At 41.2% G+C, this 18,669-nt stretch overlaps 1 protein-coding gene across 1 annotated transcript in view; it reads left to right on the top strand.

The window, feature by feature from the left end:
* LOC135700923 (uncharacterized) overlaps positions 1–16,843 on the top strand; it is a 33,200-nt gene extending 16,357 nt beyond the window's left edge. The window contains exon 2 of the mRNA XM_065221594.1: positions 16,000–16,843. Coding sequence (XP_065077666.1) covers positions 16,000–16,843 — 844 coding nt within the window. The remainder of the gene's footprint in view (positions 1–15,999) is intronic.
* The last annotated feature ends 1,826 nt before the right edge of the window (positions 16,844–18,669 follow it).

Below are 18,669 nucleotides of genomic sequence, written 5' to 3'. Positions count from 1 at the left end.
ACACAGTTGATTAGCTGAGTACAGGTTGTTTAGTTGTTGAAAAAAAATAGTTTATGTTATTCAGCAAGAGTGGTTGGTTGTATAGAACCCATCAAATGAGTTATATATTCACTTTATTAGCTTTGTTTTGCAACTACAAGTTGAAAGATGATTAATAGTTTCATAGAAGTGACATTAGCTGCTGTTATTCAGTGCAACTGACAAATTGAATAATGGTTGTGAAAAAGTTGAGTACACGCTCTCCAAAACTATTTTGCTAGCTTCTGCTTGTAGCTGTATCTGCCGCTTTGTTTCAGCTACTTTGCAGCACAATACTGGAAAAGGTGGCTTATAAAGCTGGATAAATGTTAGTTGGGTTGTCAGGCTTAAATTGTAGAAGGGGCTGACAAAATTGGGAAAGCACTGTATTCCGTTTTCTTTCAGGAACGATATGTTCTAGATGCAAATAATATCGTGCACACCTTTTACATCATTTTTGCATTCGTAGATTAGATCAGTTCCCGTACTTGCTTTTCTACAAGATTCTGTACCATAACTTACAGAAAGCTGCAGTTACCTACAGCAAAAGCAAAAAAGCAAGTACTAGAATAGACCTATTATGCGGCAAGTTGTGCCAAAAAAGTCAAACCCACTGCCATCAATCTGCATACATTTCAAAATATAATATTCTTTTCAACATGGTAGATTTTTTCGAAGCATTCCTTGTGCCTCTTTGACTTAATTAAAAGAAAACACATACTTTTTCAGCAACTATTGAAAATAGCACAAACTCACTGATGCTATTAAACGTAACAAATTCTGAGAAACTCGCTCTGTTCTAATAAAAATGACATTTTTACGGCGGCAGCAGCAACATTGGAGCCCATTTCCATAAAACCACCATTTTAGCCCGTCTGTCGTGAGCGCCGTCAACGAGGGCGCTCCAGTAATAATGCTAAATTTAATTAATTTAAGCACTACAACCTACAAGCTCGTGCCATAATAAACTGATCCAGTCAACCCCTAATTTACCGACTGAACCGTTCACGGCAGGCACTGACTGCCTCGGCCATCATTTCGGTGGAGAACCCTGACTGCACCCTTTTTTTCTGGCAGCGACGGAACCCACTCGCTACACCTTTCCCGCACAAGACTTGTCCCGGTTCCTTTATTAATTATAATAAAAACAAAAACCGGGCAATAAACCGAAATCAACCCTTTCCGCTTATCCTGACTCGTCATCTTTATAAATTTTCAGTGGCAAAGGCACAATGGAAAATACCCGGAGGGTTGTTCTTTCTGTAACGCTGTCGTGGGGGCATTTATTTAAGAAGGAGCACAAGAGATCCTTAACAAGAAGATGATTAGAGTTTCAAATTCAAACCTCCTTAGAGTTAGCTCAGCGTAGGTAATCGTCTTTGATGAGTTTTCTCAATGAAAGGTGGTGTCCTTTGAAATCGGGTTTGCCTACGGGGATACGTGCTTTGAGTTCTATATCAGCATCAACATATATGTATCTATTACTGTGTAGCTGGAAAATGTATGAAAATATTAATTACACTTTAGTTGCAGTAGTTACATGCAGAGCGGCAGAGTAATTTCATTGTATGTACTCATTGCCACCTTGAGTCATGTACAACTGCACAATAACATAGAGCAAACGCGCACATTCATTCACTCCTTTATTTACGATCCCACCCACATTTTAAAGTCATCAGTGATGGTACAACCATTTCCGAAGAATACAATGAGATGTAAATTAAGAGGAAAAAAATCATGTCTCTGTGGCTCTGCCAGTAAAAATTATACATTTCATTTTGCTCTCATACGTACACAGATATCTGTGAGAAGTGCAACATCAATGATACTACTTGGATCATTAGTTGAGTAACACAAGTCACTCGAAATTGTTTTGTTGAGCGCTAATTAGTGTTGTTTGATTGCATTTTGTTAGAGTATTGTCTCTAAAGCACAAAACCTAAGTTCGCAAGTAAGCTAGCATTTAGATAGCGAAGCGTTCCGAATTTCGTCTTTACGGACCGTAAATATTTTTCACAATCATCAGCGTGGTATATATTCGATATGTCTTTCACACACGTCTAATACAACGAGACGAAATGTGGTCATCATTTACCTGCCCTATAAAAGTACGTAAGACCTTTCTAGATGCAACCATATTTTTGAGCGGCGAATAAAGTCATAATATGAATTAACCCAATTTACCGTAGCTAATACGGTTATCAGTAGAATTAAGTCATTTTTCATTACCGCACTAGTTATGTGGTGCATCGAATGACCGGTAGTCGACTCCTTGCTACAAGCTATTAAAATATCTGGAAGCGATAAGTTCTTCTCTGCGATTTCGTAGAAACGGATGGAACTCGGTTATCTGCATGAATTACCATATTTACTATTCATGGATACCCGAACACTGGCAGAGTGATGCGAATCAAGAAGATAAGCCTATGCAAAGCATGGTCAAATTCATTCTGAAAGTCAAACTATTAATTATGTGTTTACTGCATATTATCTATTTTGTAAAAGCTAAACTAGGGTTCACAATCAAAACATAAATTTTTACTCGAAAAAAAAAACAACAACAACGCAAATTGAATCCAAATTATAATTTTCATTTGCAAATACTGCCTGTGCGACAGCCAGCTGAGTCCATAGCCATAACAATATACCATAAGCTGGCGAAAATGAAACATAAAGGTGATTGAATTTCTGTTCAATTGCAATACTGAGAGTATTGCAATTGAACAGAAATTTAATCAAGTAAGAATAAGAAATCCTCGGACAAATTCTAATAGGAAGGTTCGATTGGCTCAGATTTTGGCAGTTCATTTGGCTCAAAACATTCTCTCTGCTTATCTATCTCTCTAAGTATTTCTAATTGTGATGGTTTCTTAGAAGAAGTTGCGGGCAAGTATTGTGCCTTTCAAGAAAAAATATACACTCTAAAAAAATTTAAAAAAAAAACAAAATTATCAAACAAAATTAAAGTACTCAAATTGCATATTTAAAAAAAATATGTTTTTTATATTTATATTGTAGATTAGAGAAAGGGCTACCTACTGACAATGTGTTTAAGTTGGGCGATTCATAAACAAAAAAGTAGAAGGGTCTGTGCCTAGGGGCACGAACGGGAGCTTGACGTAGGACCGCTATAGGGCACGGAACAAATGTGAAGAAAATTTTGTTCTTTAATTGACCGACATCTATTATCTTAACTCTTTCCGTTTTTGATTTGTAGCCGTACCAAATTTGTAGTATTTGTGTTTTTTTTTCAAATAAAAAGTTGATGAAGAGAATTGATCAAAATCATTTGCACCCCTGCTTCCAAGTTTGGTTACAAGATTACAACTCTGGAGAGCATTTTGTGTGGTCGTTGGGGGCATGTGGTTCTGAATATGGACCAACAGGCAGATAAATTCTATTCTAACTTTTTACTGTAATAAGCTTGTTGGCAAAGAAAAGGGCCGCTTTGTTGCCAAAGTTGGTGATGATTTAACCTCCGAAACTGTACAGAGTTCGTCTGTCGCTTCAAAGCGTAAACGACATCGATGGCCGCTTACACTTGGCGTGTTCAGTATAGGTGACAGCATCAGGGATCACATTTTCATAGAAAACTTTCAGCACACCTCGTGTTTTCTCGTAGATCAGACCGGAGACACGTTTGACACCGCCACGGCGAGCCAGATGACTGCTTTTGCTGCTTCTGCTGTCTGCTCACCACGGCGTCCAAAGTGAGAATGAGTTGAGGCTTTTTTTTTTAGTTTAAATGATCTATATTTCTTGAATTTGTGTGGTTATCAAGTGACACATATGCGCCTTTTCAACTTTAGTTCCTTTGAAATTTCAATTATTATTAATTACAGTTCCTAGTCCTATCAGGCCTGTTTTAAGAATGACCACCTTGGTGGGATTGGTTTGTTCTGAGTTGAGACTAGTAGTAGTAAAATTTACGTTTATTTTCTGGGTTTTTATGTTTCAACATTTGATTTAACATTTCAATTGGTTAGCCTTTGGTTCTTCATCTTTGTTCTAGTTAATTTTTTATTCTTATGTGATGATTGCGTTTAGCGCTAATTTACAGGATACCCTTTGTGGGATTGTTTTGGTTTGAATTTAAAAATTTGATAACCTACCTACTTGAGCACCTAACTACTTAAACTAGGTTGCCAAATCACGAATGATCTGGTGGTTTGATCGCAGACAGGCGACTCTGAACCTTTCCAGCGTGGAAGTCTTTCGCTCCTCGAGTGTTTGAAGACCGGCCAGGTGGTGAATCTCAGAATTACGAGTTCGCGGTGGACTGTTAAGGATCATTCTGAGGATCTTGTTTTGGATCCTCTGAAGCTTTAAGTGGTGGCACTTAGCACAACTCTCCCAGATTGGCATACCATACTCAATAGCCGGCAGAATGATTTGCTTGTGGACAGCAAGCTTGTTTTTGAGGGACAGGGTGGACTTCCTGTTTATCAGAGGGTAGAGCGACCTGATCAAGATGTTACACTTGGTGGATGTCTTGTCCACATGGGATCGGAATAGCAATTTGCTATCGAGGGTGAGATCAAGGTAGGCTACTTCACTCGACCATTCAATGGAAGTGCTATCAAGATGGATCTTGACGTTAGCAGGCGGAACAAGCCGAGGTGAATACGAATGTGGAAACAAAATGGTTTGTGTTTTAGCTGCATTGATACAAATCTTCCAGCTCTTAAAATAGTCGGACAAAACATCCAGGCCTGATTGTAGTTTACTCGCCAGAGCACGGATCACTCGACCCTTATAGATGATGGAGGTGTCATCTGCGAACATAGACAGGATACCACCATCCGGCAGGGGAGGAACGTCTGACGTGAAAATGTTGAATAGGATAGGCCCAAGCAGGCTGCCTTGAGGGACCCCTGCATCAACGTTGAACGTATCAGAGGGGACATTGTTCAAGTAGACCTGGAATGATCTGCCCGACAAGTAGTTTTTGATGATCTTCACGAGGTAGATCGGAAAGTTGTATCGATGCAGCTTGTACACTAGACCATCATGCCAGACATTGTCGAACGCCTTCTCGACGTCCAACAATGCCATGGCAGATGTATTGGAAACGGGCTTGTTCCGCTTGATGATGTTAGTAACCCGTGCGAGTTGGTGGATGGTAGAGTGGCCTTTCCTAAACCCGAATTGCTCTTTGAGAAAGATGTTATTATCATTTGAAAACACCAGCAGACGGCTGAGTATCAATTTTTCGAATAACTTCGAGATGGAGGACAAGAGGCTGATGGGGCGATAGCTTTTGGCACTGGTAGGATCTTTGCCAGGCTTGTGTATTGGAATCACTTTGGCTAACTTCCAGCATGCAGGGAAGTAGCCAAGCTCCAAACATTTGTTGAAGATAACGGTAAGATGGTTGAAGAAGTCAATACTCAAGTTTTTCAACTCGAGGTTGACTACACCATCCATACCCGCAGCCTTCATGTTTTTAGTACTTCTAATAGCTGCTATCACCTCATCAGTCGATATTCTACTATGATCATGCACTACTACGGGGGTGTCAGCGACTCTAGTCATTACCTCCAGTACGGCAGGCCCATGGGGGCTCACCATGGTTTGACCAAGATTATGTGAAATCACAAAATGTTGGCCAAGAGCATTGGCCTTTTCAACTGGGGTTATCAGTAGGGATGGGTCTAAGTGGTCAACAGAGGAAAGCAGAGGGATCGGTCTCGACTTATGTTTCAAAATTTTGGTCATCTTCCAAAATGGTTTTGCACAATCTGGGAGAGAGCGAATCTTTTTGGTAAAATCGTTATTTCTGAGTTCCACCATCCTGGCCTGGATAATTTTGGTTAGCCTATTGACATTGGTCTTCAAGTGGGGCAGCCCAGAACGCTGGAACTGCCTACGGATGGTGTTACGGAGCCTGATAAGATCTTTGGTTGGGCTGTCAAGGTTCAGAGTATGACTCACCTGTCTGGATGCTGGTACGTGCTGCTCCCTGGCACGGGATATCGCCTCTTCGATGGCTTGCAGACACTGATCGACTTCTTCGTACGACTCCGGTAGGACGTCGTAATCGATTGCAGTGTCCACACTGCTGCCAGTTGACACGATGGTAATTTCGCCGGGAAACTTGAAACCTATTGGCCGAGGAACCTACTTCGGCCACCACCGGATAGTGGTCCGAGCTCAGTTCCTGATAGGCGATAGGTTGGGAGATGTTATCGCCAATGTTGCTGATGAAGATGTCGATGGTGGCATGAGCTCCGGATCGACTCAACCGGGTGGGAGTGTCCGGACACAGAATATTGTAGTGGGCTTGCTGCAGATCGTTGTATAATATTGTGCCGTTCTGATTTCGCCGACTATTGCCCCAGGCTTGATGCTTGGCGTTCAGGTCGCCAGCGATGACGAAATTTTGCCGCCGTCGTGTTAGCTTGATGATGTCTCTTCGGAGGTCTGCGGCCGAGCCGTCCCTAATGTTGGTTTGCTTGGGGCAGTAGACCGCGATGATGGTGATTGGACCAAGCGATGTGCTCACCTCAATTCCGATGGCTTCGATAATTTTCAGCTGGAAGCTTGGTAGTAGCCAGCAGCTGATGTTCCGCCTCGCAGCGATGGCCACTCCCCCTCCCCCGGAGCTGGTGCGGTCAAGCCTTACGAGCCGAAAGTCGGGAAGGAAGACGTTTAGCTCAGGCTTCAAGTGAGTCTCGGTGATGACGGCTATGTCGATGTGCCGTTCGTTGAGAAAGTCAACAAGGCTCTTCAAGGAGCAAGCATTCCAATTTACGATCTTGATGGCTTCACGGTCCATACTTAGTGACAAGGGACAGGGCAGCATGTAGCTGTTCAGATCGAGTCTTGCAGGTGCGCATGATGATGATGACCTCGGCCACGAGCGTCACAAGTTCCTCCGAGGTGAACGGAGAATCGTCGACAGGTTCACCTGAGACAGCAGCAGCGTATGATAAACCAGGGGCGGTGGATGAACCTGGATTTGGCTGGGCCGCAGCAGCAGCGAGACGATGCTGAACTGTCCGACTGCTGGGAATCATTTGGATACTCGCATGGTTGGCTTGTTGGTTGTTGAGCGGAAGCGGGGCTTGGTTCGGAACATGTCGACGGGGCTGGAGAGCTGGGTACTGGACTTCCGTGAGTACAGGAGACGAACGATGATTACGGAGGCGACCGACCTGGTTGTTGATTGTAGCCTTCCGACGGATATTAATGTACTCCACTCGCTTGGGACATCCGCGATTGGAGGCTTGATGGTTTCCACCGCAGTTGACACACGTTGGCTCTATGTCATCAACTTGCTCACAGGACGCAGTTGAGTGAGTTCCAGCACACTTGCCGCAGTTTGTCTTCATATGGCAGTTTTTGGTGCCATGACCATAGGAGAGGCAGTTCGTACACTGCGTAACATCACGATGTTGGGGTTTGTAATTCTCCCAACTGATGATGACCTGAAATAGGTCCCGGATTTTGGATCTCAGAGCCGCAAGACTGGTGGATCCCTTCGTGAAGTGCACCAGGAACAACTGGTCACGGAAGCTGGTATTGTTGATGGAACGGCGGTTCATCTGGAACACGGCCTCGGGTTGGAGCCCAAGCCGCTCCAGCTCGGACTTCACCGCAGCCGCCTTGAACGACGGTAATCCACGCAAAACCGCCTTCAGTGGCTTGCTCGATGGCAGATCATGCGTGAAGAAGTCCACGTTGTTTTCCTTCAGGAAACATCCTATTTGTTTGTACTCCTCCAGGCTGGAGCACATGATTTTGGTACCGATGCTGCAAAGTTTGAAGCGAGGCAGCAGCTTGTGTTTTGCCAGTTCTCCGACGCTCTGGGCTTGATTAGCACCTTCTTTGAAGGGCCCGCTGTTGACTCATTGGCACGTTTACGCACCATTTGTTTCGTGTTTGCAAGTTCAAGTAAACTTGCCAGAACGCGAGAAGGTGGCGACACTTCCACGGCGCAACGCGACAGCACAAAGCGAAACAAAATCTAAACGAGATCTCGAGCGAAAAATACGGACTGAACAGCTCAACAGTCGAGCAAAGAATGATGTTGAGTTGAGACTAGACAGCAGCGTTCTTTTATATTTATCTTTTCAGGTTAAAGCAGAATGATGTGCAACCAAATGGTACTTGATTATGACGACTGTGTTTGGGAACAACGTTTATTTCATGAAAACAGTGAAAAATTATCACTTTTTATTTGTACGTTGGATAATGATTGCCATTACCACTTTTTCAATAGTTTCTTGTTGAAAATCATCAGTTGGAAGCATTGCGTAGACATATTTCTGATCGATTGGTGATAAAATTATTGAAATTGATCCAGGGGCAGCTGAATTATTAATGTTCAAAATCTTTCATAATTTTGTTTCATGTTCCAATTTCGGTTTTCACAAAGTGTACCCCAGTATAGAAATTAAAGACGTAGTCCTACGTCAAAAAGTTATGAATTATTGAAAAAGTAGTATTTTTTTAAATACTATCTACAGTCATCAAATATCTTTTAAATAGTTTTAATATTAAAACACATTAAATTTACAACAAACAAGCTCATATTGCTTAAATTGCCCGAGAGAAGGATTAGTAATGCCCATTTAATTCCACTAGGGTGAACGCTTCTATAGTTGCGGTACGTTAGAAGCGTTAGGTTCCTATAGTTGTGTATTAAGTCTCCATGCACAACTATAGGAACCTAACACTTCTAACGTACCGCAACTATAGGAGCGTTTCCTCTACCTTATTTGCTTATCCTTGACAGATACGCGTATTTCGTCTACAATGTGCAGACTTCTTCAGTGTCTTGTACTAATACTCGAGTATTAGTATTGGCGCTAGTATCGATGCATTTTCACTTGGCGCTACCAGCACTTAGTGTCTAGTGTAAATTGTGCAAAGCCATTGCCATCACAAACGAAGTGACAGACGGAGCGGCTCGAAAACTTTGGTGACTAACCTGCTATTGCAATTTTTCAGTGTACCACATGGCAACACCACTACTACTGGATTGTACCACATGGCAACACTACTACTAGATTGAACTAGCATTTTCACCAAATGTACTAGAATGTTTTGGTTCTATCAACAATCAATACGAAACTAACGATTTTAAATTGGCTCACCACTTTAGTAGCCTATTGGTCCCAAGCAAACGATTAACGTACCCTATTCTAGTCGAAATTCTAGTACTACGCAATGTTTGTTTTGATTCGCTATGAAAGTTTGACAGATAAAATGAGGGGTTATTGGTTTTTCCTATGTTTCGAGGGGTGATTCGACAAGCTTGGGACCGAAGATAGTACCAGAGGTGAGCCAAAAAGTTGAGCACGTTTCTTTGGGACCTACTTGTCTTAGAGTTACCTCTATGGTTCTATCTCTTTCACTCTACTCAAAACTGAAATGCATAAAAAAATGACAAAATGATACGCACTCTTTGCACACTGTCAAAGAATCATTGTACACAAAATCAACTTTGTTCAAATCAAAACAAAAAAACTAACCCATCTGGTGGATGATGGGACAAGCTTCCAAGAAAATTCTATTACAGTGAACCACATTATTTAAATGGATTTCTTCGCCAGTTAGTCGTCTGTCACTTCGTTTGTGATTGCCATCAGGTTGTCAGAGAGGGTTTTTAAGTGGGGAAGTCACCGTTAGTGTGCTTAAGTCGAATAAGAATCTTTACACTAGTTTTTAGAGAAATTTTGTTCGAGCTTAAACGTCTGTTCCCAGTGGTTAATTAAAAGTGAATTCCACGGTTCCGACATACATTCTCAGGCCCATACGATTGAAGGCGACTCGCCCTCTGGTGGTGGGTGATGTTAGAAGCATGCTTGGCATGCACAGTTGTACACACCAACTGCTCATTTGGTAATAACTTTTCACTCAGATGTTGAAACTAATTTTTCTTTAAAGTAATTGATAGATTAGTTTCATAGTTTACTATAGATATGCGAAGATTAGGTAAAGCTTAACATTTGAATCAACACTAATCAATTCAACACTTAAATTCCGAGATGTGTAGTGAGCATTTCTCACCTCATTTTTACAACGCAAAAACAAATACAGTTTACTACTAGCATTAAAATCTACTTTTTTTTTACATATCTATAACAAGCTTACACTCTATTCTATCTACTGCTTCAAAAAGAACTATGTTCCGTCAACTGTGTGCAAAGTTATTAGTAAATGAGCAGTTCGTGACCAAAACTGTGTATGCCAAGCATGGTAGAAGCAATACAAAGCATCCATTGTAGAAGTGCTTAATGACCACTTGCAGTTGAGAGCAGGAGAGCAGGACTTGGGACGTAATAGTAAAATTTATTGAAGTTATTAACACATCTCAATAAATTTAACTAGGATGTTACTTGAAGTGTTTAAACATATTTTCTAGAACTTTTCACGGATTTAACAAAGTTTTTTTTTTTTCAATGTTCTCAAACTTTTAAAAATTTAAATACCTAGAAAAAATTAAAAAAATCTCTGAAAATTAAAAAAAAAAATCCTTAGATAATTTCGCGGCAATTTATACTTGCTTGGTTGAAAGCCGTATGATGATTGCAATTTCTCCGTTTATAACATGCTTGCAGCTACAATTTACCCCTTCAACCAGCACGACCCTGACTATTGTTGTCATCAGGATTGAATCAATTAAATTCATAAGCTACAGGAGAGGGCAAGGTTTTCAAATTGCCGACACACTTGTCCAATCTCTTGTTTGTACATTTATTAGATTTTATTAGAAAAGTCCTCTCCTGAATGTAGTCAACTGTGAAGCGTCGTATGAGATCGTTCCCCCTCGTACCGTACCGTGAGGGTGTCAATTTCAATATAAACAGTCACAGGCGAATCATTGAAACCCACTTCGTCACCCGCAGCACCATCAGGAAGGAGTGAAAACTAATATAAAAACCATAAAGCGATTTGTCCTACTGATTATCCTTTCTATTGCTGCCATGTAGATTCCTGTTGGAAAGGGGAAAATCAAATATTTGCACCCTCCTGTGTTGTTCGGTGCGGTTGGTTGTTGCCATCATTGGGATCAGGATCAGCATCGTCTATATCCACGTGCTTCTTCGGTCCGGTTCGATTCACTTGCTTTCCTTCCGCAGACAATTTGCCATTTGTCATCTTACGAAGTTATTATTGAAATGAAGAGTGATTAATGTTTGGTAATAATTGTCATCAAGACGGTGGAAGATGATTGCTTTTGTTGGGCGTTAAGACTCTTGATATTTATAGAGATGAGATGAAAGGAGGCGACAGGTAGTACCAGAAGTGTGACTGACTTGGAAATTTATTACTGTGAGAAATTATTATAAATTATGAAACGTTTAATGGAAAGGGAAGTATTGGAACCGTTTGATTACGAGTATTAAATTTCTGAAATATTCTGATCAAGTCTTTCAAACTACTGGATAGTTTTATATAGTTCAGTCCAATTAACCAATGACTGTAGAACGAATCTCTCGTTCTAATTTGATAGTATTTATATGGAATGACTTACAAATGAGAGAGAGAGAGACAGTGAGGTCCGTCCTACATCAATCGGTTAATTGTTTTCACTGAATTAAGGAAAATATTCATGTTGAATAAAACAAATGTATGAATTCATATGGTGGTGCGACTTTCATTGAATCATTTATTATCAAAAGATATTAAAATTTACCTTAGCTGCAATGATGCTAAACGTCCCCCTCATACTAATAACTGATGGGTTATAAATCGTACCCAAAAATACCCATATCATGGCGCCAGCTCACTAGCAAAAAAAAACCAATAACCATCTCCATGGCGTCATATTAAAAGTTTAATAGGTCATGAAATTAAATTGAAACTCGTGCTATCACCGACAACGAATTTCCCCCTTATTACACACTTGACGAAACGCCGGCAATATGTTCTCTGACCGAACACGTGTTATAAGATGAGAAAGCAGTCAGCAGTCAGCATTTACCCTTCTTGGTTAGCGATTTGCATCCCATCTCTTGAATAGCTATTCCTCGTTTCATCGGAGGAGGGATGAAAAATGATGACAAATGAAGGAGATGAACCAACCGGCTTGTGTTATTAAATAAAAGTTAATTCTATTCATCCGTCTGAATTGATCTGGCCATAAAGAAAGGACTCGAGCGCCCGTTCTTACGAGTGCAATAGTTCCCTTATTGCACATATCATACTTACAGCGAACGGTTGAAGAGGGTCTTTTAGCAGGATCATCATCATGTAGGTTCGTATTTTTCAAGGGGCATCACAATTATCACTAGCGCCAGGAGACCGGATCAAAAAACGGCATTGGAAAGCCACTTGTTTCGTTTTTTTTCTCGGATTGGGGTGAATCTGTTGTCGGTGCATGGGATTTTCACCAATAGGGGTTATACCCTTTGCATAAATCTTTTATTTGCTTTTTTAATAAAAATCAGATTAGTGAAGGACAAACGGATACGGTTCATGGTCTAGTCACATTTGCAGGTGGATTGTGCACTCAAGTTCATGTATTTGGAAGTTATTGTTGAGACATATAGATATCATATCCATGGAAAAATCGAAAAAATAATATCCGGAATTGTGGACTAAATGCCTGGATTTCGGTGCTTAACGGTAATCGCATTGCCATCAAAGGAGGCTATTGTGGTTGCTCTTCTAGCTACTTTCCCCTTGATCACAAGAGAAGTGGGAAGAACTAAATGGAAAAACGACATTGCTACTCCTCTTCAACTGGATTCGGCAGAGTTATCACGATAGTTTCCTAGACTAACGGCATACTACTAAGGCTGCTAACAGAGTGAAAGCTGTTGACCGAACTGTGTGCAATCATTATGTGGTTCAATTGTCTCGTTCCAGGAGTGATCGCTAACATCTTCAGACTAACCACAATGCATTGCTAGAGAAGCCTTTGAAAAGTCTACAAGAATATGAAGTCCTCGCCATGACAAAAAAAAAGTCGCTGCTTCCTGGCCGAAATCCACTAGTTGAGATATATCGTTGATCGTCATGGTCCCGATCCTGAGAAGCTACAGTACATTGCTTCCATTCCATTTTGTCAGTGGCAGCGCTTCCGAGCTGAGATCGTTATTAGAAACTGTTAACTGTTGATATGCTGAATTAATGTCCTATCGATTCAATATCGCGAACGAGCTTGGGTTTAAACCCACAATCTTTCACTCAGTACGCAAAATCGGTCTCCACCGACCTCCTTATATCACAGAACAATTACGATCAAGTTTAGCGTTCAACTAGTTGTTACTAGATTTCGATCCCGGAAGCAAACCCACCGATCACGACAACAACTGCTCTTGAGAAGGATTTGATATGGATTTCAGATCAACACATATTCTCTAAATTCTAAATTCTAATTCTAAATTCAAATCTAAATTTGATGTTGTAATTTTGCTTTGGTATTACTCAGGTTACTATTTCTGCTATCAGTGAGAGCGAACTGAAAACTCAATTTGATATCCATTTTTCCTGTTGATAACAAAAAAAGTATTCAATTTGCTGTTATGCTAAGGCAATGAAAACAAGCCAGCAACAACATATTTTTGAAGAGCAAATGTACAGCAAAATGAAAACAAAATTTGGTATCAAATTTGTCAATTACGTAAACTGAAATCAAATTATGATTTCAGTTTGATGTTGATATCAAAACTTGATTTCAATTTGCTGTCATTTTGATGCTGAACTTTGCTCGGGGTACCTTCAACCAATTCCGAATTAAAGTATAACTCTATAATGTGAAGGAGTTTGGGATTGAACTCATGATTTTCTACTCAGTAAGCAAAATTAGTCGCCACAAGGCCACCGAGCACCTCATTTAACAAAACAATTACGACCAAGTTTCTGTTCAACTTGCTGTTATTAGATGTCGATCCCGGCGGTGACATCACCAACGACGATAACAACTAATCTTGAGAAGGATTTGATATAGATTTCCGATCAACACGTCTTTCCTAAAACACGAATATTATTTATTTTAAGTAATCGTTCCTCCAACGTTTTACCTCATATTAAGAAATAAATCCGGTTTAGCGTTAGCGTCAGCGTTGTTACGGTATGCTTCGTAGATTATATACTAGCAACACTCACGTCGGTCTCAAAATTCTCAGTCTGACCATAAGCATGATTGCCGCTACTCCTAGCCACGTCCATCTTACCGTAACAAGGGATAGGGAAGGAAATGTTGATGTAGTACTTACAGGGGATACTCAAAATAACTAGAATAGACCAATTTTGGTCAACTTTGGTTGTGTTGTGTTGTAACTTTGTCAAATATGGTCCGATTTTGATTCTTCCAAAAGCATTTGACTGGAAAACTAATATAATTTTATGGTGTAGTTACGGGGATATTCCGGGTTTCCGAAGGGCTTGTCTAACACGTAAAATTTGTTATGTGATTTTCTATAGGATGCCGGTTAAAAATCAATATGTTTAGTAAATACACAGAATTTCCAAAGCGAATGATATACCAAGAATTAAAACCGGCATATAATCAACCGAGATATGATCATTTCCCTGGAATCGGTTCTGATGGAGGGTTCTGATTGCGTTCTGATTTTTTAATCACTCAAAACATGCCGTGCGACAGCTATTTCTTCATGGTTTTTAATCAATAGGCTTTCGATAGACTTTAAATGCATCATTGACTACATTAGCCACTCTCGGAACCTCCGGGATGCCCCCGGAAAAACCTGTAGCAAGGGACAATTTCATTTTTACACCAAAGATGCCAATTGTTCCCAACTACAGGTTTCTTCTGGAGGATTCCGTGGTTCTGAGAGCGGCCAATATGGTCAATGATATTACAAGTCCATACAGAGCCTATTGATAAAAAAAACATGAAGAATGAGCTATCGTACGGCAAGTTTTGGTGCAGAAACGAAAATTTTTCCTGCTACAGCCCAAGTAACAACATAAATCATGGTCTACAGAACCCTAATAAAACCCAAATTGTTACTTGGGAGGTTAACCTGAGGGCACCCGGTGCATATAAAAAAATATGAATTTAAACCACAGAGAACAGACGTTGAGGCACAGAGAACAGACATGGAGGCTCAAACAATTTTTTTCTAAAAACTTGTGTAAAGATTCCTATTTGACTTAAGTGCCACTAACGGCGACTTCCCCACTTAAAACCCATCTTTGACAACATGATGGCTCTGGCGTTGCACAAATTACACTAGACACTAAGTGCTAGTAGCGCCAAGTGGCAATTTTCAACAGAAAATTTATCGATACTAGCGTCTCCTGATTTTCTCTATAAATTTTCCACTTTCGACCAATTTGGCGCTAGTATCGATAAATTTTCTGTTGAAAATTGCCACTTGGCGCTACTAGCACTTAGTGTCTAGTGTAATTTGTGCAACGCCAGCGCTATCATGTTGTCAAAGATGGTTTTTAAGTGGGGAAGTCGCCGTTAGTGGCGCTTAAGTCAAATAGGAATCTTTACACAAGTTTTTAGAGAAATTTTGTTTGAGCCTCCAAGTCTGTTCTCTGTGATTTAAGGTCAACGATCAATAATTTAAATCATGATTTAAAAATCGAGATGAATGTCTACGGGATCGATAAAAATATCATTGTGCTCAATCCAAGCTTTACTGGGTCGGAGCGAGGGGTTGGAACATGCCGAAGATTCTGACCGACCACACAATCAAACACCAATTAATTATATGATTTGAGTAGTAGCTATACTGAAGATCCGAGAGATGTCGCATCTTCAGTGGTAGGAAAATCATTTTTGCAGTATGGAGAATATCAGAAAATCCACGATTTGTGACTAAACATGCTTTTACAAAAGGAAACAAATAAACGAGTGTTTACCTTATCACCATAGTAATGTACTCGTGCAATTTTTGTGCATCTAAAATTGCCCATAAAGACGATAATGAATAAAAACTGAAAATTTCCATGCATTTCCAAATGGTTTCCTACCATTCCCATACATTCGAAGTGACTGGCCCTCTGGATGTGGATGATGTCAAAACCAACAAAACATGATTAATTCAGAGCTGGTGCCAATCCTTCAGTGGTGGCACAAGCGGTACTCGAACTCCAGAACCGGAAATACGGAGGATACACCATTCGGTACTCGGATGGCTCGGTAGCCCAGGGAAAGGTAGGAATCGGGATTTTCGGTCCAAACCTCGCGGTATGCCATAGACTCCCGGATCAGTGCTCCATTTTCTCTGCGGAAGCCATTGCCGCCTTCATTGCAGCCACCATTCCCGATGACCGACCAATAGCCATCTTCACCGACTCCGCTAGTGTGGTAGCCGCACTGGAATCCGATACGAGCAAACACCCTTGGATCCAGGCTATACAGGAACACGCGCCAAACAACACAGTCTTTGTGTGGATACCTGGACACTGCGGGGTTCATGGTAACGTAAAAGTGGACCAACTAGCCAACTCAGGTCGTCGTATGGCCAAGTACACGCGAATTGTACCTGGTCCGGACCTCAAAAAATGGGTATCAAAAATCACCAACGAAGGTTGGGCTCGCGATTGGGCGGCCAGTGAAACCCCTGCCATCAGAAACATTAAAAGAGACATCTCCAGGTGGGTGGACCCACCGATACATCGAGAGCAGGTCATAGTATCCCGACTTCGAACACAGCATACAAACATCTCCCACAACTACAAGGGAGACGGACCTTTCCATAGGATCTGTGATCTATGCCGAATTTCTCAAACGGTGGATCACATTATCTGCCACTGTCCGAAATACGAAGCACCAAGAACCCGCTACGACATCCCGGGAAGCATCAGCGATGCCCTCGGTAACGATTCTACCAGAATTACAGCCCTTTTAGCTTTCCTGCGGGAAGCTGAGCTGTTCGATCTAATCTGATCACCTAACTCACCATCATCATCATCACCACCATACCAGATCACACTCGGAACCAGAATCTCACAACCAACCACCCACATCAGCAACTATGCAGACCAACGCAACGAAAACGGAATTCTCCAACAAAATGACAGAATTAAGACAGCCACTAAGCAACTAAGGGACCCCACCCTCGGAGGTTCCCTTCCAGGGCCACCAAATTAAAAACTCCGTAGCTAAAAACTCTGTTTCCGGGGCCCCACGCCCTTTTTCGGAAATCCCCTCTGGGATCCAAACTATTTTTTTTTATTTTTTTCATTTCGTTTATTTGGCAGGCTCAAATGTTATAAAAATAACTTAGCGGAGCCGAGTAACATAGAATACCAATTATGGTACTCAAAATACAAAAAAAAAGTATATACAAATATATTTTATCATATGATTTTTCTAGGTGGCGATCGAAGCGGCGACAAAGCGATCTTCTCCCGTGCACGCAACTTCTTTCTTACCCGAATTTGTTCCTCGTTTTCATTGAACCCGAATCGTGATCGCTGCTGCTGTTTCTGAACATCGTTTCCCGTTGCATGCTCTCCGCTACTCTCGTCGGTCGTCGGGGTAGTCACGTCCATTTCGTTATCTTCATTCAACATCTCCAACCCCGTGTCCGTTTCCTGATCGCTAATGACAAACGACGCACCTTCCACCACTACACCAGCATACGTACTGCTGCTGTTTTGTTTTCTTTCACTTTGCTTTCCTTTTTCCTTCAGTTGCTTCTCCGGTTACTTCCGAGCCTTCCACTTGGGACAGGAAAGCTTCCGGTGTCCGTCCGCCTTGCACAGAAAACATTTATCTTTGTTGCCATCATAAAAAATATTTCCTTTGCGATTGAAGAAATGTAATGACGTGGGGATTTCCTTCTTCACATCCATATATACACCGCGTATCCCTGTATATACCTCAAAACACAGATCAGTTGGAAATTTCTCCCGGATGATGCGTTTAATTTTCCCATATTTCCCCAGCACTTTATCCAGCTCGTTGTCGGGTACCTCTGGTGGCAAGTCATACACACGCACATATTGAATGAATTCACCAGCATGCGACATGCGTACCTTTGCCGTCGTTCCATTCGCATAATGGAATATTAAATTCTCCGAATTGAATGTCAGAGCATGGAGCATCGCTTCCTCTGATTTGAACTTCATGAAGACTCCCCTTTCCTCACCAATGCGATAAACAGCTTCCATTTCAGCCGGATCCGCGTCGAGTGCTTTGGCGAAATTTACTATCTCTCCGATGTTTGGTTTGGCATCACAATGGCTGAAGCTAAACTTGATGGTGTTTTTTACTTCACACATCTTGCACCGTAGCAACAAAAGGCACCGAACTGCTAGCAACGAACAAAGAGCAACTATATAATAGCGAGTCTCGAAAACAGGCTATCGTGTGGTTCACAACGGAATAAAAAATCCACTGCTGCTGTAGACAGCTGTGGAACAACTGATCCAAACTATGTTGTTAGGGTAATTTCCCTCTGGAATTCCCACCCCCCTCAAATAGGGGATTCCCCATCTGGGATTCCCAGAGACAAACCAGCCCAAGGCTAAAAGTCTCTTTAATAAAGAAAAAAAAAAATCATTGTGCTCAGAAAACCAAGCTCTATCAGATGATGTATAAAAATTGGTATATTTTTCAAAATTAAACAACCCAATTTACACGAGAAAATGCACTGCTAAGGAGATACACGCGCATTATTATCCTCTTGATAATGAACGCAGCGCCATAAATACTGACGTGGCGGGCTACGAAAGCTACAAAACGGTGCACTTGCTACCAACACCAAC

This window comes from Ochlerotatus camptorhynchus, unplaced genomic scaffold (genome assembly GCF_037179485.1).
Source record: "Ochlerotatus camptorhynchus isolate MF236.1 unplaced genomic scaffold, CSIRO-AGI_Acam_v1.1 ptg000144l, whole genome shotgun sequence".
Lineage (NCBI taxonomy): Eukaryota > Metazoa > Arthropoda > Insecta > Diptera > Culicidae > Ochlerotatus > Ochlerotatus camptorhynchus.
Note: the sequence above shows the minus strand (reverse complement) of the source record. Positions and strands in the feature narration are given on the sequence as shown.